The 25,000-nt window shown below is 46.5% G+C and overlaps 1 protein-coding gene across 1 annotated transcript in view; it reads right to left on the bottom strand.

Annotated features, from left to right (window-relative positions):
- The window catches only part of nell2a (neural EGFL like 2a), an 87,913-nt gene that overhangs the window by 23,228 nt on the left and 39,685 nt on the right, over positions 1-25,000 (bottom strand). Inside the window, exons 13-15 of the mRNA XM_030366731.1 lie at positions 19,310-19,435; positions 6,414-6,536; positions 4,853-4,948 (exon numbers count right to left, since the gene is read on the bottom strand). Of these exons, the coding sequence (XP_030222591.1) occupies positions 4,853-4,948; positions 6,414-6,536; positions 19,310-19,435 (345 nt within the window). The remainder of the gene's footprint in view (positions 1-4,852; positions 4,949-6,413; positions 6,537-19,309; positions 19,436-25,000) is intronic.

Below are 25,000 nucleotides of genomic sequence, written 5' to 3'. Positions count from 1 at the left end.
GCTGGGCTGGGACGGAGTGACAGCTCTGCGTCAGACCGAGCAGTGCTTCTCATTGGCCAGCCATTAAAAATCCAATTTCATTAGATGGTATTTTTCAAAGTCAACCTGAGAGATATATGCATCGGAGGGCCTGAATATAGCTTGTGTGAAATAGTTATTGTACACTCCCAGTTTTATGGACATGTTAGGGCCCCTATATGAAGAAGATATAGTACTTGTACTAAAGTATATAGCGTGCACTCGCATAACAGATAAAGCAGATGCAGCTAGAGAACCCACTCTGCACAGAAGCACATGAAGAACACATACATGACACACACACTCACTCCCTCACACACACACATGCACACACACACACGCGCACACACACACCTGCACGGCAACAACATCATGAGCGATTAGGGCTGTAAAATAAAAGGCTATAAAAAATGCACTGCGCTGTTCCTGAGTGTGAGCTCGTGATTGTGTGTGTACATGTGCACGTGTTAGTGTGTGTGTGTGTGTGTGTGTGTGTGTGTGTGTGTGTGTGTGTGTGTGTGTGTGTGTGTGTGTGTACGTGCCTTGAAGAGCTCTCATTCTCTCCTCTGACAGGCCGTCAGTGGGCTGCCGTGGCAACGGGAGTGGCCGGGTCCCCGGGGAACTCTGAGCTCAGAGGGTTTCTGGTAGGTGTTGGAGTCCTCCTGAAAGCTTTTCCATGTTCCTCCACCTCCTCCTACTCCTCCCCCTCCTCCTCCCCCTCCTCCTCCTCCATCTCCTCATCCCTCCGCCTCATATCACCCCGGCTCCTCTCCTTACTTTAAACCATCCCAACGAACCCCTAACCAATCACCTATCCATCTCTCTCTCTCTCTCTCTCTCTCTCGGTCTCTCTCAACCACCCTATATCTGTCTCTCACTCTCTGAATGTCTCTCCCTGACTGTCTCTGTCTCTCTCTCTCTCATTCTCTCTCCCTCACTATCTCTGTCTCACTCTCTCACACTCTCTGTCTCTCCCCTCCATCTGTGCATCTGTCAGTTTCCCACCGACATCTCGGTAACTATTCACTTCACGTGGTCTCCCCCCCCCCCCCCCTCCCCCCTGCTCCCCCCCCCCCCCTCCCCACCTCCACCCCCCTACCCCCCCTTACATCCTGCAACTGTCACACACTCCTCCTCCTGCCTCTTCATCTACTAGTCTCCTACTTTCTCTCTCTACTCCTGCTCTTTGCTTCCATCTCACTCTCTTATTCAATCAGCCCTGTGTTGCCTCCCTCTTCCCCGCTTCCTCTCAGCTCCCCTCCGTCCGTCTGATCCGGAATGGCTTGTCTCGGCCATTGAAGCAGCCTCCTCCTCCTCCTCCTCCTCTTCCTCTTCCTCCTCCAGTGCATTAACCTCCATACAACTCAGGGGACGCCCGCTTCGGTTGACAGGTCTACCCACTGGGATGCGGTGTACGGGGGACGGGGAGGTCGGGCGGGGGGATGGGGGGGGGGGGAGAAGTCCAACGGAGGAGGTGCCCATCACCCCGAATGACTGAAGAGCGAGAGCCGCCGTCTCCCGGTCTCGAACCGGCTGCTATGGCGACGGTCGGGGTACAGCAGGATGAGATAATCAAGCAGGAGTATATTGAGAGCAAGAAGCTTCAGGAAGCAGACCATGTGGGGGCAGGAGCTGTCACGGACCAGACCGGACCGGACTGAAAAGTAGACGACGAGACAGAGGGGGGAAGGTTGGGAATATTGGGAGAGAGGAGAGAGACTCACCTGTGTAGGTGTGTGTGTGTTAGTTTGTGTGTGTGTGTGTGTGTGTGTGTGTGTGTGTGTGTGTGTGTGTGTGTGTGTGTGTGTGTGTGTGTGTGTGTGCGTGTGTGCGTGTGTGTGTGTGTGCGCGTGTGCGCATGCGTGACTCTATTCACGTTGTGATAGAACTGCGAAGGGTTGGAGTGACCTCAAAGACCAAAGTGCTCTGAAAATAAGAACGACGACTACTGTGATACAACCTGCAGAAACTGGAATGTGAGTGGAAAGTCTTTGCTTGCACTGTGATACTAATGAGGAACGTTTACACAAGACGACTTCCATGACATTCTTGCTAAAGGATATGAAGGCCCTGCTAATATTGGCGGGGAGGATAGCTTGTTAAGTTTAATGGTGGTACTACATGATTTTAAGCCCCCACACACACACACACACACACACACACACACACACACACACACACACACGCACACGCACACACAGTATCACTATCCTCCTCTTTGCGGGAACACCGAGCTGCACCTTGAGGAAATTAATTTACTTTACGTTTTAGGACGGGCAGTAAAAAGGATGCTCGTAAAAAAACGGGGTCCTTTATGCGCAATCAATACAGAAAGCAATAAGCCAGCAAAGCTCCTCTATCACGTCCTCCCCTGGTTCTGCCGAGGCTGCTTTGCTGCCATCATGGCTTTATGTGGAGGGCATAGACACCAAAAATATAGAGCATGAACCTAGCATCTTTGGGGTCACCAGTTAGTGACCAGACCACCATGTTGAGGGATTTGTATTGGATTTCTGTGGTTGCCGCCATTGTTTGAGGTTTCTTCCAACCAACAGTGGAATCAATCCATACTTGGCACATGGGAAGGTGGGAATTGAGTGACCATCTTGCACTAGTCTACAGCCAAAACGTATTAGTGTTCAACCCTTCGGGACTTCTTCATGAAATAAAACTGTCTGTTGGGACCTCTAAAAATACATTATGCGGCGACAAACTCGCCACTGAGATCCTGACCGAGCTAAGTAAACCATTTGTCCTCGGTACAGAATGGCGGCAGGTCAGTCTGCATCCAACCCTTGCGAGCCAGACCACAGGACGAGGAACCACATGGAAGGCACTTCCACCTGGAGCCTAAGGGTGTGGCTCTTCGAATGGCCACTGGCCGGCTGTTTCAAAAATGCATAGGCTGCTCTGGTTGAGTCCATGGAGAAGAGGGGCTTCCTAGCAAGGGATGTAAAGTCGATATTACTTCTGCAGGTAATAGTCTCCATAGTCTGCGATACGGTGTGATTGACGTTGAAAATCATTATTTCATGAGGAAGTTATGAAGGCATAAAGAATGCATGGGGACGTGATGACAGATTCAGATGATTGGCAGTTCTGCTCGGGTTTTTGCCCAGAGCGGATGTGTGTGTGTGTGTGTGTGTGTGTGTGTGTGTGTGTGTGTGTGTGTGTGTGTGTGTGTGTGTGTGTGTGTGTGTGTGTGTGTGTGTGTGTGTGTGTGTGGAAAAGTTCCCATCAGAAACCTATAGAGGGACACCTCTCAAAAAAAATGTCCTTGTTATTATCATACAATCTACTACACCATTGATTGAAACACACACACACACACACACACACACACACACACACACACACACACACACACACACACACACACACACACACACACACACACACACACACACACACACACACACACACCAATTGGCTGCAGAAGGGTACGATTTTCAATATTCTCCTACAGGTTTCAACGACAGCCAGGGTTAGAGAAAGGTTAACCAGCCTAATGCCTGCACTATAGAGGCAAAGGCAGAAGCAGGACGCACCGAACCACCGACAATAGGGCGCCTGGCCGCCCATCCTCTTATCAATGACATCAATGAATCCCACATATTTCTATGCATGAGAGCTGTTCAGAAAAACGACCCGATGACGCCAGGCTTAATACCATCACACTCTTGTCTGTCGGGCTTAAAGCATCTGGAAGATTGCGCGTCAGTGAATCTCGGGAGGGGATAAAGGGGGGGCCGTTACGAGGAGGTGTGTCACGCTGATTAATCCCGGAGACCCGCGGTGCGAGGCGGGATCGCGTACTGCTGCCACTGCAGTTCACGTCCGCCGTTTTGGAAGGCCTTCGGAGGAGGGCAGCGGTGGATCATTACTCACCGTGTGAGTGCACGCCAGTCGGCCCGCACGTGCACACGTCCAGCGGAGACGCTCGCTCGCACACAAAATGCACACAAACGACAATGGGGCCGGTGGAACCAGCTGGAGAGAGCGGAGAACTTTGCAACAATTTTTGCATCAGCTGTTTTGTGGTGAGGGAGGGAGGTGGGGGGGGAGGGGAGGCCTCGCAGACAGCTCTGTACGGCAAGAATAATTGCTGTGTTTTTGGAGGATATTGTGGTTATTTCGTGGAACACTTGCGCAGGCCTTTAGGACCAAAGTGCCTCCATGAAGGTTTCTTATTTGTTCTGCATTAACAGTCCTTCTCACCGCTCGTTCGGAAGTGATTCAGTGCATTTAATCCAGCGAGAGCCCTTTGGAGTAAGTGGAAGAGAGAGAGGAGAGAGGGAGGGAAAGAGAGAGAGAGAAAGAGAGAAGGGGGGGAAGAAAGAGAGAGAGAGAGAGAGAGAGACAGCGAGAACGAGACACAGATAGACATAAAGAAAGAGATGGAGACAGGGGGAGAACCTCAGGGAGAGACAGACAGACCGACAGACAGACGGACGGACGGACAGAGAAATAGAGTGAGAGAAAGAGAAAGATAGAGAGAGAGATGGGGAGAGAGGGAAAACGAGAGGGAGAGACATAGAGAGAGAGAGAGAGAGAGAGAGAGAGAGAGAGAGAGAGAGAGAGAGAGAGAGAGAGAGAGAGAGAGAGAGAGACAGAGAGAGAGAGACAGAGAGAGAGAGAGAGAGAGAGAGAGAGAGAGAGAGAGAGAGAGAGAGAGAGAGAGAGAGAGAGAGAGAGACAGAGACAGAGACAGAGATAAAGACAGAGATAGAGACAGAGACAGAGACAGAGATAAAGACAGAGATAGAGACAGAGCGAGAAAGGGAGACAGACATGGCAGAAGGATTCAAGGGGGAATAAAACAAAACACTCTTACCTGTCTCACACCTCCTTCCGGTGAAGCCTTGCTGGCAAATGCAGTTGTTGGGTGAGACGCACGTGCCTCCGTTCTGACACAGTCCGTCACACATCGCTAGAACGACCGGGGAAAAGAATAAATAACAAAAAACAAAACGGCCATTACTCATCAAGATTAACAAGCATTAAGTATGTAATCAGCCCAGCCACAGCATTACGTATTTGAATACAGAAAAAGAGCTAATTCAGAGGAGTTAGTCATTATGGCAGTTAGTCATTACAAATCGCTCATCGGCCTGCGTTGATGTGCACAGAATCATCATTATTTGTGGAGGGATTGACTGAATCGTTGGGATATTTTGACACACCAATGAAAAGGGAAAAAACAACGACATGGACATTGTACTACATGGTGTTGGGATAAAACAAGGACTGCAAGGTCAAAGCGTCAGTCAGTGAAAGGAGCGGCAATAACGTTGTGGTTTTGTTCAGAGTTCATGAGGATCAATATGATAGATATGATAGGATCGATGGGATTTCAATATTGCATTTAGTAGTCGATTAGCAGGCACTCTTACTCAAAACGTCAGTGGGGCTAAGAAAAACAGAGGCATTGCAATCAAAATTGGAGTAACGACAAGAAAATTAAGTGTTTCTAAAAAATAATTGGGGAGAGCTAATCAGAATGACAATGCTAGTAGACTATTACTATGTGTGTGTGTGTGTGTGTGTGTGTGTGTGTGTGTGTGTGTGTGTGTGTGTGTGTGTGTGTGTGTGTGTGTGTGTGTGTGTGTGTGTGTGTGTGTGTGTGTGCGCGCGTGTGTAGCACTAAGGGCAGTGTCTTTTCTGTTTAAGTCAAACTTGCTTTACTATAAAAAGAACTTCAAAGACAAGACAAACATTTGGTGTAAAACACAGGTCTGGTGGTGTCCAGTAGTGCAAGACACACGTCTGGTGGTGTCCACAAGGGTACACTAGTGTAAAACACTCGTATGGTATTGTACACTTGTGTAAAACACATGTCTGGTGGTGTACACTCGTGTAAAACACACATCTGGTATTGACCGCTAATGTAAAACACATGTCTGTTAGTGTCTGCTAGTGTACACTAGTCTAAAACACATGTCCACTAGTGTAAAACACACGTCTGGTAGTTTGCACTCGTGTAAAACACATGTCTGGTGGTGTACACTTGTGTAAAACACACGTCTGGTAGTGTCTGCTAGTGTACACTAGTGTAAAACACATGTCCAGTTCCGTCCGGTTGTATCGAACACATGTCTGGCGGTGTACACTAGTGTAAAACACATGTCTGGCGGTGTACACTAGTGTAAAACACATGTCTGGCGGTGTACACTAGTGTAAAACACATGTCTGGTGGTGTGCACTAGTTTAAAACACATGTCTGGTGTTGTACACTAGTGTAAAACACATGTCTGGTGGTGTATAATAGTGTAAAACACATGTCTGGTGGTGTACACCAGTGTAAAACACATGTCTGGTGGTGTACACTAGTGTAAAACACACGTCCGGTTGCGTGTGGTCGTTCAAAACACAGGTGCGGTGTCGCTGATGCTTACCCTTGCAGACGGTTCCGTTGCCAGTGTAGCCGGGCTTGCAGGAGCAGCTGTGTCCTCCCACCATGTTGAAACACAGAGCGTTCTCGTCACAGTTGTGCATTCCACTCAGGCACTCGTCATGCTCTGCAGGGAAACAACCAGAGATACGACACCATGTTAAAGTCGACAGGTCTGATGGGTCTCACATTTCATTCCCACACCGTAGGTTAACGCAAGGTTTCTATGCTGGTTCTTTCTTCTATTTTTTTTTCTATTTTTTTACCATTTAGCAGAAACTTTTATCAAAAGCGACTGACAGCGAGTTCAGATCAAGGATACCTTGAGGTAGACTGCTGACTCAGAGATCAAAGCCAGTAGCTTCTGGATGGGGATGGACCACCCTAGCTTCTACACCACATTACCAGACAGTTTAAAGCATAATGATCCAAGCATAAAATATGGAGTTTGATTTAAACCCGTTTACTGTTAGAAAACTGACTAACATACAAACTAACTGGTATGTGACTTCACAGTTTGGCTTATTGGTGTAAAAATGATAAGAATGAACAAATGTCAATTTTTTTATGTTTTATTCGCGTATAGTTACAATCACAGATCACAGGTTGTATAATAAATAAGCAGTAGTTTGGGTTACATGCTGTTTTTCAAAATCTCTTTCTTAAATAGTAAAATTCCTACATCTAAACCCATACAGAGCGGCTGATGAGGAAGGCATTGCATGCACTCTTCAATACTACTCTCGTGCCGGGGCGGACGAGTAGCGCTACCTCAGAAGCTGACATTGCTTTGCGGCCACAGATCAAGACCAGCATAATCTTGAAGAAGTATCCTTTGTTCTCAGGGCAAGAGAAGAGTTGACTGGTTGAGAACAGCGACCCGAAATAGCAAGGCCAAGGACACTTGGATGATAAGCCCGCTCAGCCAGCATGTCTTCACCTTCATGGATTCTGACAAGAGGCAACCGTAGAGACATTAACATCCGGGCCTCTGAAGTGAACATCATCGGTTTTCTCCTTCCCTGCTCCTCATCTCGAGGCAACAGCACTGGCAGTATGTGGGAGTTCACGGTCAGAGCCAACCATCCACAAACAAGTCTACTTCTGGATTTAAACGCTGAGGAAATTTTGCGAAGTTTGCGAAAACGGCTCCTTCGGTCCACTGATTAAATGAGACAGCGGTCAGGGGCTTCCATCTGGACCACGTCGACCAATGGGAGCCACTCATCCAACGTGACCACTCAGAACTCCTCCAGTCGGATTTGAGGCAGAACCGGACGCAAGCCCCGTGTGTGTTGATAAAAAGAAAACGCTGCCTCTCTGATTGTATCTGGCAGCCCTTCGGTGCAGAGAGCTGTCACACCTGTATCCCAGCGACCTCCTGGTCCCTGCTCTTCTTCTGCTGCCTAATATGGAGGCTGGGAGAAAGACAGAGGCGGTTGCTTCATGCTTATTGCGTCAGATCTATGTGGACGCGCTTCGAAAGGTCAACCTGTACCCAGGTCAAACTTGAAGATAATAGAAGTTTGAGCTGAGCACAGAGGGGCCATCACAGTGTCTACGCTCCGGTTGGTGAGCGGGTAGGATAGAGGCATCAATGGATTTGGCGGCAATGCTTGCCTGATAGGAAATGATTGGCAGAGACCTGCACACTGTGTCCTCAAACTGATCATGTGAAGGACTAAATTAAGGAGAGTGCACTTTGATGTTTGTCTTATCAGACAGACCTCTCGTCTGTGATTAACGTTGAACCAAGGATAAACTTTTTTTCGTATGGTGTTTGCAATGCCTTTCATAGAGCACTATATTCAGGCCATTCACTTGATGTACTTTAGTTTATACTTTAACTAAAGACTATTGAAAATGGTATGTTTTGCAGCATTTTGCACTTTGCCTTGAGTAAGGACTTTGTTTAACTGCTACCACTGTTCTGCAGCAGGGAAAGGCATAGCACAGCATTTTGCAGCCTTCTGGTAACTTTAGAAGGTCAGGGGTCAGTTTGCCGGGCCAATGGCACCTCGCCAAAACCCACTCATTGTTCTTTCTGCAACCTCCTAGCAACGAAATGTGTTCGACCCCTTAACCCAGATTGAAGGAAGGATGGCTGCACCAAAAAGTAATGGCTGCTGCACATATCAGCCCGATATCCAGGGTACAGGATGTAAAAGTTATATATATATATATATATATATATATATATATATATATATATATATATATATATATATATATATATATAGATAAGAAATGTAGGTGTTCCAGCAGCCAGCATACATACACAACACAACACAACACATGTATACATACATATCCCATCTAAACAAAACCATGCACCCACAATACCTAGCCTAGGATAGAAAAGTGATGCATATAGTGAAATATATAGATAGTTAGATATAGATAAGCAATATGCTTCTTAGAGATATAAGTAACTGTATTTTTTTATACACAAACTGAAAGCACATTAGATGTTTCTAATTGATTGTGTCAATTATTTTTGATTTAAAAAATGCAATGTTATTGTTACTTGTTCAAATTCATTTGAATTATGATTTGAATCAGAAAATTGAATTTACTATTTCTAGAGGTTTATTCTCAACACCTTCATCGATACCGTACACAACAGTCCATTTCCATCTTTTCAAAACTCTTTGAAGTAACGCCTTCAGTGCAACCGTTTAGTGCTAAAGCTAAAATAACACGGTGCTCACAAATTCCCTTGAACAAATCAGAAAAGAGAGGCTGTGCTTGGTCATAGATTAGCTGGTAGCATTCTAAAATCTAAATTGTCTGGCACAGGGGCAGTCAACCCGAGCACAGATAATTTTCTCTCACTAATAGCTGACAGAGGGCTATGGCATTTATCACAAATTACACTAGAATTACAGCTCTTAAATCGAACCTATAGCACCTTTAGAGAACCATAAACAAAAGAGTGTCCGTGGGCGGCCTTCGGACATGCTTAATGGCTTTAAAGTGGATTTCTGGGGCAACTGTACCTGACAAAAACGACGTGGCTTCATCAAACCATTTTTTTCCCGTTTGTTTAACGCATTTGGCAGTTGGGTGAACCGTTCTAAGCAATCCCGCTAAAAAGTATTTCCGCGGGGTTGAGAGAGAAGTCGGGGATGGCTGCTCGATGACATGGCAAAGTGTCAGTGAGGAGGTAGAATGAGGATTCTGAGCGCGTCGGAGCCCCGTCTTCCATCTTTCCTACCATCATGGTATCCATTATATCTCCTGAACAGGCCGAGCACTGCTCAAAAATGAAAGTGACATCGGGATGAGCTCATGTCGGGGATAGCGCACGTACGTGTGCCAGTGTGGGCGCGGGAGTGTGTGTTTTTTTGTGTATGTGTGAGTGTGTGTGTGTGTGTGTGTGTGTGTGTGTGTGTGTGTGTGTGTGTGTGGGTGGGTGGGTGAGATTGAGAATGAGAGCAAAAGAAGGATTGAAGGGCACTTAAGAGGAACTGCCTATACCTCTTGTTTCTCCATCATACACACACTGACTCTCTCACACACACACACACACACACACACACACACACACACACACACACACACACATTGTGTGCATGTACACACACACACACGTATACAACCGCACAGCCATTATCTGATGGGTAGAATTAAAGCCTGCTCGAGGGCACATAAATCCTGTAATCGGTGTGCAGGGAAAAAGCAGAGACTGAGGTATGCGCTCTCAAAGTCATATTTCTGTTTAGCTGTCAGAGCCAGAGACCAGCCAGACATCACTCTGAATCGACAGAATGACATTGTGTGTGTGTGTGAGTGTGTGCAGTTGGGTGTATGTGTGCTTCTGTGTGCCGTTCCCGGTGGATACATTTTTTCCACGTATCCACCGGTTTTTGGTACGGTTTTTGGGGCTTTGGTCTCTAATGGTGGTCAATATTTGCACATTCAGGTCCCAGACAGACATATTGCCCTTATATCACTCTCAAATGTCTCACTGGGCCACAGTTAAAGAAATAAGTGACAGTTTGATGACACTCTAAGATCCCTCAGATAGGTGGGGACGAAGCAGAGAGCAGAGAGGAGAATGCAGGTAGTACAAGGCTAGTCGTCTCTTCTTCCATGGTGATGGGGGTGAGGCAAGGATATCAGTAAGACACAGAGTGGGACCAATCACAAACCACTTGTATCCCCACTCCATCTCAATCATTCAAGAATGAATCATTCATTGGAAAAAGGATTTAGAATGAGTGGCAATGGGAATACAATAATTAATACATAAATTCATCATTAATGGATCGAAGGAAGTAGTGAAGGTCAATAGCTATATAATGGCTACAACACTGTGTTGTGCTTTGTTCATTATTATTGCTTTTACCATTGAACGTTTTTAGTACTTTCACTAATTATCCTTTTTGTGTCTAAAAACAGCCATTAGGGCTAGTCAAGGTCTGATTTGAGCTCGCAAGCCGCAACACAATCAACACACAAATTCAAAATGAGACATTTAACATTCAATGGTTTATTGTTTTTACTAGCCCACCTCAATAGAAGAGTTCTTACCTTAATGATTTATGAAAGCACAGCAATTCCCCAAGAAAATCGCACCGTGCATCTAGTTGTTACTATAACGTTTTAGTTTCTATCATTGCAGTCACTTTTCTCTGAATAAATTGACACTTCAACAGAGGTTGCATAAATGTGTTTGTGGGCTGCCAGGCTAATGACTCCCGCAGAACAACACGGAGCCCTGGGTCCCTGCCACTTAGGCAGCAGTGACGTCCAGTTACACTTGGCCCATGCCAATATATAATTCATGATCCCCCGGATTCAGCGTGAGTTGAGTGTTTTCCATGGTTATGTCATTTGCATTTTTATTCACATCCAGTGTGTTTCAGTGGTAGACGTGGACTTTTCTGTGGCTTGTATGTGTGTGTTTGTGTGTGTGTGCGTGTGTGTGATATAGGTCTACTGTAGTCACCTCAGCTGCAAACAGATAACTAATCTAGGATACGTCATATGCGGCCGTCCCCAGTATTCAGTTCCCTCCTCCCCATCCACACCCACCCACACCCACCTCCTCGCCAACTCGCGAACCCACATCACCCCTCAGCAGCTACAACCTCAGTTCAAAAGCATCTGCTCTCCGACGGCGACTTAGTCTGATATTTATATATTCCGCGAGACAAGGATGAGCTCATCGCGTGCTCGGGGAGAGGCTTCTGAAGCTTGTACCAGTCAGCATCCCTGGCTCCGTCAGCCTCCGTCAGCCTCCGTCAGCACGAATGACCCTAGGGTGGCTGGGGGAAGCAAGACGCTCAAACCTGAACCTTAAGCATCGCACTCCTGCCATCACTTTAGTAAGTAAGATAATTAAATATGTATTCTTTTTTTTAATTATTGAAGCTGTTTCAGATGGTAACTGTGATTAAGAGTGTTAAAACAGAGTTGAATTTAGTTCGTTAATGTTAATATTACATTTTAATATTTTCGTAATTATTGTTTTTTGGGTCATGGTTCAAGCTTCTGCATTTAGCCTGGGGCGAACCAGGTGGACGGGGTGTGACAGAACGGTCGTAAAGGGAAGGGACTGGGAGGAGACTTCTGAAACCATAGTGTATGTAATTGCTACTCAGCTACAGTGCTAAAAGAGAGGCAAGTTTTTTGAGATTCAATTTCAACCGAACAAAATTCTTGTTCTGCACGACTAGCGAGATGCCCAGACCTAATTCATTAATCAATTTCTCCTGAAATTGCATTTATCTCGATTTTGCCCGAACTAAATGACTAATCCCCAATTGGGATTGCATTATAACTTGGTGGAAAAAGCATACGTGAACATATTTTATTTGTGTTTTAATTCAGCCGCTTATCGCAAGGAACAGCCTGTGTGACTCCAGTTCATGCAGAGCAGTATCTTAATTAGATTTCAGTTAACCAACAAACACAAAGAACGACTTCTATTCGAAACACTGGGTACATTTAATAAATACACGAACACAGCCTTTCACTCACTAATAGCTGATGGAACCACCCAACCATAAGGCACTGACACATTCTTTGTGATATTTTCCCTTGTCACGACATACAGAGTGACGCACACGCCGCTCACTTAATGTCATGGTAGAACGAGAGGCTGCATTAGCTGTTAGCTAGCTCCTGAGCTGGTTCATTTTCTTTTCTAGCGAGATGGAGACGGATACAAATGCCTCGTTTCCACCGAGGGGAGAGCAGAGAGTTTCGGGTAGGGCGGCTCGGAGCGGGACAGAATGTGACACAGTAAACAAAGAACAACAATGGAGGATGTCCAGCAGTTCCTGAACTTTTGCGCAACATTTTCTTCAATAAACTAAGCTTTCGCCGTTGTCCAGAAATATACTTGGCGAGTACTGTGTTTGTTTGTCCTTATCCCCCTGTCGCACGGAAATGACAATTCTGTCGACCAATCAACCGATGGCAGTGTGTAGCTTAACCCTTTCCTACCTTCACCTCGTTCGTTGCAAAAAGACCACCAGGACACCGTTTGACCCAATCCTTTCAATCCTGTCAGACCCTTCCGACTGACAGACTCCACTTTGTTCCGAACCCCAGTGCTCCACCCCTGCCAGGCCGCTCCAGCCCAGCTCTGTCCCCCCGTCACCCCCAAAGTCCTCACCCCCTGGACCCCATCCCTTCCCCAGCGCTGCTGTCATCCCTCCCTGCTGCCTCAGTGCCTTAGGGGCATAAGTCTGGTTATCACAGGATTAGAACAAGGACACACACACACACACACACACACACACACACACACACACACACACACACACACACACACACACACACACACACACACACACACACACACACACACACAGCCAAACAAAGGTATACACAAACATACATTCACACACCCACACAAAATAGTCTCTGAAACCACACACACACACAGACACACACCTCAGGACGGCCTTCTTTAATAGCATTCAAAGGGAGAGCGCAGTCAATCCGCTACCTTTCATGGATTAGTGGCTAATCTCACAGAGTGAGGAGCAGCTCAGGGCACTTTGGAGGGAGGAGGAGGAGGAGAAGAAGAAGAAGAGATGGAGGAGGAGAAAAGGACAAGGGCCTGACCTTCAAGATGAAGGGTAAAATGATATTTAAAGACTGGAGCAACAGGGGAGGGAAACATGGACACGTTGCTCTTTTGTCCGTTATTTTCAAAGGGTTAGTGAAGTGGAAGTGTTAAAATCTAAAGTCAGGCGTTATTCATTTAGAAGAAGCAGACTTAGGAGGCAAAAAGGTCCAGATAGGGGAAACAAGCCAGTCACCTACCCCACCCACCGTGGGTGGTCTCGATGTAAGACCCTCCGCCCAGCACAAAAAACGGAATGAGCAATCTACCCAAGAGATGCTTTGCTAAGCCCAACTCGACGTAGAAAAATGAACCCACCATGAAATGGGTCCACTACAAAGAGTGTGATGCTGTAGACGCTTCATTGCAATATACACAAAGAGATATGGCCATCGATACTGTGTACATTGATTCTGCTGAGCTGGCACGTTATTAATTGCCGCAATCCATTGGAGATAATAAATGTCCTCATACATCACATTCCCATGGACTATCAATCGTTGGGAAGGAGGCTGCTTTAATGTTTCCCTACACGGTTTTAATGATTTTCTTGCCCTAAGACCCCAGACAAATTCGGTATTCTCTGTGGCTTCCTCTCCAGCAGAAGCAGATATTTCATTGATATTTATAAGGAATGGAAGCTTGATCTTAGCATGGCAACTAGCTACAGAGAGCTAGCCTAGCACCACAGATGTTTCATTGGTATTTACAAGAAATGTAGGCTTTTGGCTAGCTTAGCATAGCAACTAGCTACAGAGGGCTAGTACCGCAGATGTTACATTGGTATTTACAAGAAATGGAAGCTTGTGGCTAGCCTAGCATAGCAACCAGCTTAAGGGAGCTAGAACCGAACATTTTTCATTGGTATTAACAAGGAATGGAATCTCGTGGCTAGTACCATGTCGGTCGTCTCTTGTTCATTGTCACCAAACCAAATTATGGCTGCCCTCTTGTCTTGTCTTTTCCTTCATGCGAGAACCATGCAAACGTTATTGCTCGGGATCTAATTCGGCCAACGACTCACCTTCCCCTAATATTGGCGGAAGAGGTTGAAATGAGCCCCCCCCCCCAGCCACGGCCCTGATTGTGTTCTGAGCTGTGGGCCGACCCGAGGGTCCGGCATGTTGGAGCGCTCAGGGTCTGATAGCACCAATAACTCAGCAGGGAGATTACGACAGTAATTTGACCGGAGCAGAGGAAAAGCCATTACATCACGGCGGCGTGCGAGCCTCAGTTTAATCACAGGAATTGACTTTTATAAAAAGGCGCGCCGGTGAAGCGGCGCCCAATTCCTGCGCTCCGACTTCCCAGGTCTTTTTTTTCTTTATGGGGGATCTACGTAAAGAGTAGTGACACAATTTAATCCACCGGGGGTTTGCGGGGGAATTAATCTTGATTGTAAATCTGGCCAAGTAGCCGGCACAAAGACGACCGCGGCAAAGCGAACGAGGGGGGGGGGCGACGACCGAGCGACCTGTCTGGTGTGGCGGATCGGACACTGTACTGAACCAGGCTGATGTACATTACCTCTGGTACACACAGTACTGAACCACGCTGATGTACATTATCTCTGGTACACGCTGTACTGAACCAGGCTGATGTACATTATCTCTGGTACACACTGTACTGAACCAGGCTGATGTACATTATCTCTGGTACACGCTGTACTGAACCACGCCGATGTACATTATCTCTGGTACACACTGTACTGAACCAGGCTGATGTACATTACCTCTGGTACACTCTGTACTGAACCAGGCTGATGTACATTATCTCTGGTACACACTGTACTGAACCAGGCTGATGTACATTATCTCTGGTACACGCTGTACTGAACCACGCTGATGTACATTATCTCTGGTACACACTGTACTGAACCAGGCTGATGTACATTATCTCTGGTACACACTGTACTGAACCAGGCTGATGTACATTATCTCTGGTACACGCTGTACTGAACCACGCCGATGTACATTATCTCTGGTACACACTGTACTGAACCAGGCTGATGTACATTACCTCTGGTACACTCTGTACTGAACCAGGCTGATGTACATTATCTCTGGTACACACTGTACTGAACCAGGCTGATGTACATTATCTCTGGTACACGCTGTACTGAACCACGCTGATGTACATTATCTCTGGTACACACTGTACTGAACCAGGCTGATGTACATTATCTCTGGTACACACTGTACTGAACCACGCTGATGTACATTATCTCTGGTACACTCTGTACTGAACCAGGCTGATGTACATTATCTCTGGTACACACTGTACTGAACCACGCTGATGTACATTATCTCTGGTACACACTGTAGTGAACCACGCTGATATACACTGTCTCTGGTGCAGAAATACATGGGTTTTGGTACACACCAAGGTACCAAGTTATTTTGCCCCCATTTAATTACATATCTGAGAACTTTTTTTATCATTTCCACTTTATTAACTGCTAGAAATATCGTTTTTTGGTTTATTTTATGTTTTATTTTATTAAATTTAGATTGTAAAACTCAATTAAATCGAAAAATAACAATTAGAGAGTATGATACAGAGATTATTTTATGGGGGCATTTAAAAGCCCTGTCATCACCCATTATAGGGCAGCTTTTGGGAGCCCTTGTTCATTTCTGTTCCTGGTAAACACAAAACACCATATATATAGTACTGTGATACAGTGTCCTCAACACACGCATACACCATCTGTGCTACACACATACAGTGTCTTCAACAAACATACTGTATCTTTAATAAACACACTGTGTCTTTAACGCACACTTGTGAATGTAGCAGGTGTCTCTCTAGAGTCGCTCTCTTATTCTGCGCTCTTGTCCGGTGGTGCAGAGGAAGAGAACATCACCGTCGTCATCATCATTCACAGCATAGACTACAGCGGCTGTAGTGTTTACCCTTATCTCCGTGGGGGGGAGGGGGGCCGGTGGAGAGAGCATCCGGCTCCAGACAGAGCCTCCGCAGAGCGGCGTTGGCTCCCTGCACATCACTGGACGACAAATACATGTCACGCCGGCCAGGACAGAGCTGCTGTCGGAGCCGTCTCTGGCGCTGATGTGTTTTCGTGTGTGTGTGTGTGTGTGTGTGTGTAAGTATGTGTTTGTGTGTGTATGTGTGCGTGTGTGCGCTTGTGTGTGTGTTTTTGGGCGTGTGTGTATGTGTCTGTGTGTGTGTGTGTGTGTGTGTGTGTGTGTGCGTGCGTGCTCGCGTGCGGCGTGCATGCGCGTGCGTGTGTGTGTGTGTGTGGCTCTGAGGGTGAAGAGGACATCTGAGCAGTTTGTCTATCAGTTGTGGAACTTGTGGAAGACAAAAGACCACATCGGACCCTTCATTTAAACAGGCCCTCAAAACCCACCTTCAACACATAACCTCCTTTAACTATTCCTTGTCTTCTATACCTATTTCAGGTTTTTAGCTACTTATTTTTATCCTATTTTATATTTTTACTTATATACGTTATTGTTAAATGTTTTTATTCCGTTTTCACTCTATTAAGCGACTTGGAGTACCGGTATTTTGAAAAGCGCTATATAAGCTGAATGTATTACTATAAAGAGAGCCAGGGCCTAGCAGCAGCTTTGTTTTGCCCACATCCTTGTTGAAAGTGAAGGAGGAAGAGGATGGGGGGTGTAGGAGGAAGAGCGGTGGAGGGGGATGTGTTTGAGGATACACAATTGTCTTCTTGCTTTTTGTTTTGGGGATAACTCTCCGGGAGATAATTGTAACTGCCAAGCCGCACACACACAAACACACATCCCACATACAACCATGATTCATAGAAACACATACACACGCACACACACACACACACACACACACACACACACACACACACACACACACACGCACGCACGCACACACACACACACACACACAGACACACAGACACAAGCACACACCCACATAAGCACACAAGCTCACAAAAACACACTCATATAAACCCACATAAACACACACAGAAACCCACATAAACCCATAAACACACATAAAGACAAGGACACTCACGCAGACACACACACACATACAAGCACACTTTGACAATCACAATCAACCACACACACACACACACACCCCACAGCTCCCTGCCTCCCCAGCAGAGCACCGCCACTGGGTTTACATTAGCGCAAATTGCTTTTTTAATTACAGATGCAGAGGAAATGTAACGTGTGGCCAGGCCTCCTCAGAGACTCTGCACCTGGGGACTCACTTAGCCCCGCGGTTCACTCACGGCAAACAACAACCACCAGCCCTGACCGGCCCGCCTGGTTGACGGATCGCACAGGACCATGACGGATCAGCATGCGACTCTGTGTGTGCGTGTGTGTGTGTGTGTGTGTGCGTGCGTGTGTGTGCGTGCGTGTCTGTGTGCGTGTGTGTGCATGTGTGTGCATGGGGCCTCACTTGTGGATACACATGGATGTATCGTAGTGTGTCTGAGATGTGTTTACAATCGTTTTTCAACAAGACTTTTCACATTTGTCAGGACCGCCTCAGTTCAAGCGGGGACGGAGCCATCTGTGTGTGTGCGTGTGTCTGTGTGTTTGTGTGTGTCTGTGTGTGCAGGTGGCTACGAATAAATGTTTGAAAGGTTTTTTTGGGGGGTCTTGGTAAATTCATTAGGGGCATGCTGACTTGCATGCTGAAATTGTATTGTTGAAGTCTTCTTTGTATTTGGCCTTAGGCCAAATCCTTGTCAGCAGTTGATGATGCAATGCTCAAACTGTGTTTGTGTGCATTTCCTCAAGAGTAAGGGCGTGTGTGTGTGTGTGTGTGTGTGTGTGCGTGCGTGCGTGCGTGTGTGTGTATGTGTGCGTGCGTGTGTGTGTGCTCTATACGTGTGCCTGTGCATGTGCGCATGTGTAAGTGTGCATGTGTATTTCTGCATGTGTATGTACATACGTGTATGCAAGTGTGTGCATGTGCATGTGTGCACGCATATCTGTGCACGTCTATGTGTACATGTGTATGTTCAGGTACATGTGTATACGCGTGTGGATGAACAACTCATAAAACAGAGAGAACGTGTGTGTCTCTATATGCGTTTGCGTGTGTGCCTCCCTCTGCATCTCTGTGTGTTTAGCTCCATCTCTGGCACGGGGAATGACCACACAAACCAACGGGTGCATATCAAAGTCATACACTTGTCCCTGCGCATACTAAACGTCCCTCCGCTCACATTCAGGGGCGGACGGGGCCGTGAGTGGCTCCCAGGGGCCTCGTCCCAGCCAGCGAAGCCACCGCCTTGAGAGGGGAGCGGGGGCCCACAGCCAAGGGGCACGCTGGGATTTGGATGTGAGGTAACAGTGATAAGCATCTATCAGCGTTGTATACTCTCATTGCACCCCCACCGCCGAATTCTCGCTGACAGCCCTAGTGTGAGTCACCTCCCCCCCTTTCCGTCTGCATATCTTTATATTTTATTACTTTAATGGCTGCCTTATTGGTATTGAGTGGTCGATGCCAGTCGATATTTCCCTTAGTATGAATTCAAATAGAAGTAGTTGTAACCATAACTTAAGTTACACGTTTATGTAACAAGTTTATTCCACCATGTGAACGAGTGTTTCTGCCTATATGACAGTGTGTGAACAATTCCTAAACGAACTCCTCGCAGCATCTCCTTCAGCGAGGTCTAAAAACAGAAACCTGTTTCAACTCCATGACATGTATATAACTCTTCCACCACCACCACCTGACCCTGCAGCTCCCTGGAGGGGAGGGGAGGGACGGTGCAGTGCGGGGGGTGGGCGGGGAGGTGGGGGGGAGGTGTTGAGGCGGGGTGAGGTGTGGGCACTCACCTGTACAGGAGTAGTCATCGATCCTGATGTAGCCCGTGTGGCAGATGCACATGAAGGAGCCGGCTGTGTTCACACACATGGTGTTCTCCCGGCAGTAGTGTTTCCCCTGGGCGCACTCGTCGATATCTGGACAGAAGGCAGAAGCGCAGAGAAAGGGGGAATGAAGGGTCTCTCACATTAGGCATGGCGCCTGCCGAAGCCACTCCGACAGCGAGTCGGTTTCGACTAGAGAGCGGGTGATGGATTTGGCGGTTGGCACCGACCACAAAAACAGTTTAAAAAACAGTTTGGATTTAATTGAATGTAGGTTTATAGGCATTAGCGTGCACTGCGCATACAAAACAGGTATCGCTTTTATGTATAGGTTCACGTTCGGTGACGTAATGGCAGTTCGGCACACATTACTGGTTCGGATAGTTGTTCTCATCCAGTGTTTTTACACTTCACATCAGTTACGCATACAGTTACCCACTACATAACATAACACTGCATATCAAACACAACCTGGCTGTTTGAATCACTCTGTTTTTATGCACTGTTGAAGCACTCCCTCAGGTAACTATTGACTTGTATAGTATTCTCAATGTATATTATTTCCCTGCATATATATTTTTTGCCTTTTGTACTTTTGCACATTTATACTTGTTTTTAACTCTTATTCTATTTATTACATGGTGTTTGCAATTTCCTGCGGGAACCTTTCAGAGGGATTAATTCATTTCCTATCTATCTATACATCTATATACATTCCGGTGGATTTTTTAAAGGATACAAATAAAAGAGACAGCCCATGTCTATGCTGTAATTACTTAAATGGCCATGCAATTGGCAAAGTGGGAATTGACCTACGGACCTCTGAAACAGCCTTGGCACTACTACTTGTCTCCCGTGGCTGGTTCCCAATCATCATAATGACTCTTGTACTGCATGTGACCGTGTTAAAACCATTGTCCATTTCTTCATTAAGTGGAGGTTTGCACCCAGAAGGAGCAAATAGGATGTTGAAGTTTGATATCATCTATGTTTGTACCACAATATTGGTATATACGTTGGTCAATAATGTTTCAAGCGTGTGAATTGCTTTTTAAATAACGGAACACCACTTATGTCACCGAATCGCTACAAACCCATCATTAAAAAAAAACGCCCGATAGCAGCTATTGACCAGGTCGACACTCTAAAGAAAGTAACTAATATCTCCTTCTTGGTAACTCCGGCATAAGCAGAAGCTCCCGTATTGGGAAATAATGTTAGAGGGGTTTGTTGTTGCATCTGAGGCAAGCTGAGGGTGCTTACCCCCTGCTGAAGTACATTATTTTCGCTGTGGTTTATTCCATAGTAAAATTACTATTTGGCACGTTGAGGGTCCGTACGTAGGATCCAGGATGTTTCTCTGACCGAATCGGTATCCATTCCTCTTTCCGTCATCTGCCTTATCGTCTTTCCTTATCTATCAACTGTTGAACAGTCTGTTGAGGAGTTACACGTCAAAGGGATGAATGTGAGAGTTATACTTTCTATTCCCTTTTTGACCATTACATTTACCACACGAAGATGAAATACTGTATACATCTACAAACATATTTAGAGGGCAATTTGAGTCCATTACATTTACATTAAGGGCATTTTGCAGATGCTTTTATCCAACGCAGAATCAACGATGCAAGCAGACAGCCTTACAGTTAAGGTAAGGTGTAACACCTCGACCCTCAGCCGGGAGGAGGCGTGGGTCGAACTAGCAACCTTTCGGTAACAAGTCAACCCGCTCTACCTCCGAGCTCGAGCTAAGCTGACCCCCATCATACCAGTTGATGTTATTAATTGCTGCATTAGAAGTCCACCACTCAAGCCTCAGCACCATTATTTCCTGTCATACGGCTTTTCAGTCTGTCAACACAGGTTGATTAGGGCTTTCTACTGGCAATTCATTAAAATGAATAGCTTTTTCATAAGAATAAAAAAAGATTGTTACTTTGTAGTCATTTTATGAGACCCTTTTATCCAAAGCTAGTCAAGGGTGAATTCATGAACACTTTTGGTAATCCCGTACCCTTTAATAATGCTAAATTAAATACAAATTCTCCATTAGTAATATAATAAATGCGTTCAATTATGTGTTCATTTCCATCACGGAAGAAGAAGTGGACCTTTATTTGCCAGCGCATTAGCAGTCAAACCAACTCACCCCTAAACAAAACACATGACAAACCTTCAGAAGGCAGGGCCCTGAAAAACAACAACTCACAACAATATGATGCAATGCAGTGCAATTCAACAGACAAAAAAAACATGATGGGTTTTACCTAACAAAGACAAGCTAATCTTGTGCGTGCTCCAGGTTGTTTTCCCAATTGATAACTCGGCCATGAACCCACACACAGCTCTTTGAAAGAGAGGCTTCTCACTCGGCCCTGACAGCCTGAATTCATTCTCTCTCGCTCAGCCTAACCGGCGAGCAGCAGCAGCGATGCTCACACCAAGGTGTCGGATGCGTTCGAGACGAGAAAAATAAATATGTAATTTAAATTTAAATACATTTGCATTGGCATCAGATATCATGTCCTTGTGTAACTATAAACCCCCCATCCCCTATGTTACACACTCCCCCCGGCCCACACACACACGCGCGCGCGTCCATGCTTAAACTACAAGGGCAACATTTGCGTATCTTCCATCTGCTCTGACATTCACTTGCACTCGTTCTCCAACCCCCCCTGCCAACGATCTCTCCCTCGGTTCAATCTCCAGCAGCCGCCAGTCAACAGCGGTCAATGGAAAGCAATCGTCCTCTGCTACGCGGCTAAATGAATGGAAGCTAATTCCCGCGCAAGGACAGAGGAGAGTGGAGACAGACAGGCAGATGGACAGAGAGACAGAAAGTGGATTTAGCCAGAGCGACGGCTTGATGGGGCGGGGGGGGGGCAGTTCTCGAGACAGCCAGTGTGGAGGAGTGAAGATTAAAATCAGGTAGATAAAGCAGAGGACAGAGGTAGAGTTTAAACATTAGCTTAGCAGCTAGTTAGCGAGAGAGTGCCACCAAGTAGAGAGAGGGAGAGACATTTCGCTCATCTTTTTCACTCCAAAGCCAATTGCCGGGTTAACCTTGAGCACCGAGCTTATGTGCCCCGGTCTCCCATTTTGAGGCCCCTGATTGGTCGACAGTGACGGCGGTTATGATTTACTGCCTATTAACTGCGTTGCCTCATCCATCTGGGTGCTGGCTGACACCGGTTAGCGCTGCTAAAACAACCGGTACGAGGTGAGATGATGAGGGGGAGCCGTGTGACAAGCAAAGGGGGGGCTAGTGGTGACTCATCTCCATCGCTATTAACAGATTGGACTGTCATGTGCACGCATATGCCACTGCAAGAGAGAAGGAGTGGGCAGATACAAGGGCCTTTTTATTGCTGGGTAAACACACCGGTGTGAAAGCATATCTTTCGCTATGTTGGGGTGTGTGTGTGTGCGTGCATGTGTGTGTGTGTGTGTGTGTGTGTGTGTGTGTGTGTGTGTGTGTGTGTGTGTGTGTGTGTGTGTGTGTGTGTTTGTGCTCCTCCAAATAGGAGCTACACAAACCGACAGCATCACCTGCAGTATGATGATAAGGGCCTGATTAGGTTAAAAGATGAGTACTCAGAAATTAAAGCTTTTGCATTGGATAGGAAGCCTTTACCTTATCATAATGCGTTCTGTGCCAGAGATGCGTACAAAAGTACATAAGATGTGTATAGTTTTAACATGAAAACGATCAGGTTTTAAAAGGTATGTTGGTCAATTACAGCAAATCAATAAATCGAATTGATTAAATAAGAAAACAGGTCACGTTTATGGGTTAAGTGGGTTTGAAGGCCTGAAGGGAAGGGTGGGATATTTTCATTTGGACACTTTCAAAATCTGACTTATTCTGGCTGGTGTCTCCAAATTGCCTTCTCTACCTTTAACATGAAGACAATCATGTTTTAGCCAGACAGGAAGGGTCTGGGGAAAGAAGCTCAGTATGTAAATAGCCACAGGGTTTGGGGAAGAGACCAATTTTTGAAAATACAATTCCCTATCGAGTACAGAAAGGCCTGACCAGGCCTTTCTGTACTCGTGTTTGAGTTTACAGAAACTTGTGTTTTTCGTGTACATAAGCTCGTGTTTTTTTATCACACATTCAAGAACGAAAACATATGGAGAGACTTTTGCCATTTACTTTCCGGACTTCATATTAGAAAAAACTTGACTTTTGAGGTCTTGCAACACTGGTGCCAACACTTAAAACTCACATAGCACAACCGCTGAATAAAAGAAAAACACACAAAAAAAGAAAAAAGTAGCCGAAGCTGGAAGTGGCGACTCTTTTCAAAGTAAATTTTGTGTTTCCCTTTGAAATTCTAAGTGAGCTGAACAGACTCACAGTTCAGGGCGTCTCAAGGAGCTACCGAAGCAGACCGTCAGCCCCCTGCCAGTCAGACTGCAGTCCCCGGCAGCCTGGGCTGAACCTGTCCGACCGCCAAGATACCGCGCGCACTTACCGCACGCTGCAATTTCTGGTCGCAACCGAGACACTCCAATCTTCCGCGGTGCGCATCACCGCCTCGCTGGTACGCGATTACAGACACCGGGGCCGACTCTGAATACCACCAAACAGATGTGATGGTCGCACTTAAACGCTTACAGGCGGATATCTGTAATCGCGGTCGGGGCGCTTGGTGCGGCGTTTTCGCCGACATTTCACACACCAGCTGCAGTGCGTGCTGATTGGCCCTCGAGCAATTGCACGAACGAGAGCAGGGGGGGCTCCCTAGGCCTCCCGATTCCCCCCACCGTATCACCATCCGATCCCCCCATTCTCTCTCCCGTAGAGAGAGAGGGAAGGATGCTGCTGTTCTGCCGGTCTGCATACCGACCGCCTGGGAGCAGACGGATAAGAGCACCAATACATGGACTAATGTATAGATTTGTATATATTAATCAGGGGAGGTTGCAGATACGGGTAAGATGGCCGACAACAGGTGAGGTAAACTGATGATGCTCACAGTCAGGTGACCGCGGAAAGAGGAATGGAGGAGGCGTTGGGGTTAACCACGTTGTGGTGTATTTGCAGAATCGTTTTCATTATTTGATGTGGTTTCGATTTGGACACACGCGTAGAATTCTGACGGGCAAGGATCTGTAGTGAGGTCGGGATCTCATGTGATCTGAGAGGGTTTGGGGGAAGAGCCATGGCCGTGATTTATCAACTTCAACCCGCGGTTAGGATTGCGTTCAGCTGTGTGGACGTCAAAGTTAGAATTAAAGAGCCAACGATGAGATTGAAGCCGGCCACAGTGCGACTCAAGAGGGGAGCCCTTCAACAGCCTCCCTGGAATTGGGCAAATTTCCAATGTCTTCCAAAAGCTCACTCCTTCACTTCCTCCCACATTTACGGGAGGGGGATAACTCACACCAATGGTCGGACATAGGCGGGTTTTCTTCACTCGGATCTTCCCTGATCGGACATGATCGTCTGATCCAGATATGATCTTAATGATATATGTGTCTCCACTATCATGACATGTTTGATATACGTCCAGGTCTGCAGTATCCGTCGGCTGTTTACCTCCTGTTGAAGGCTTTAGTCCAACGCCTGTGGTCTAGCTGTAGGCTACTGTGAGCCGAATCCCTTACCCCCTACCTGCTCCTTGAAGGCATCTATCTCAAATCAAT

The sequence above is a fragment of the Gadus morhua genome, chromosome 9, assembly GCF_902167405.1.
Source record: "Gadus morhua chromosome 9, gadMor3.0, whole genome shotgun sequence".
NCBI classification, from domain to species: Eukaryota; Metazoa; Chordata; class Actinopteri; order Gadiformes; family Gadidae; genus Gadus; species Gadus morhua.
This window is presented reverse-complemented; position numbering and strand designations above follow the sequence as displayed.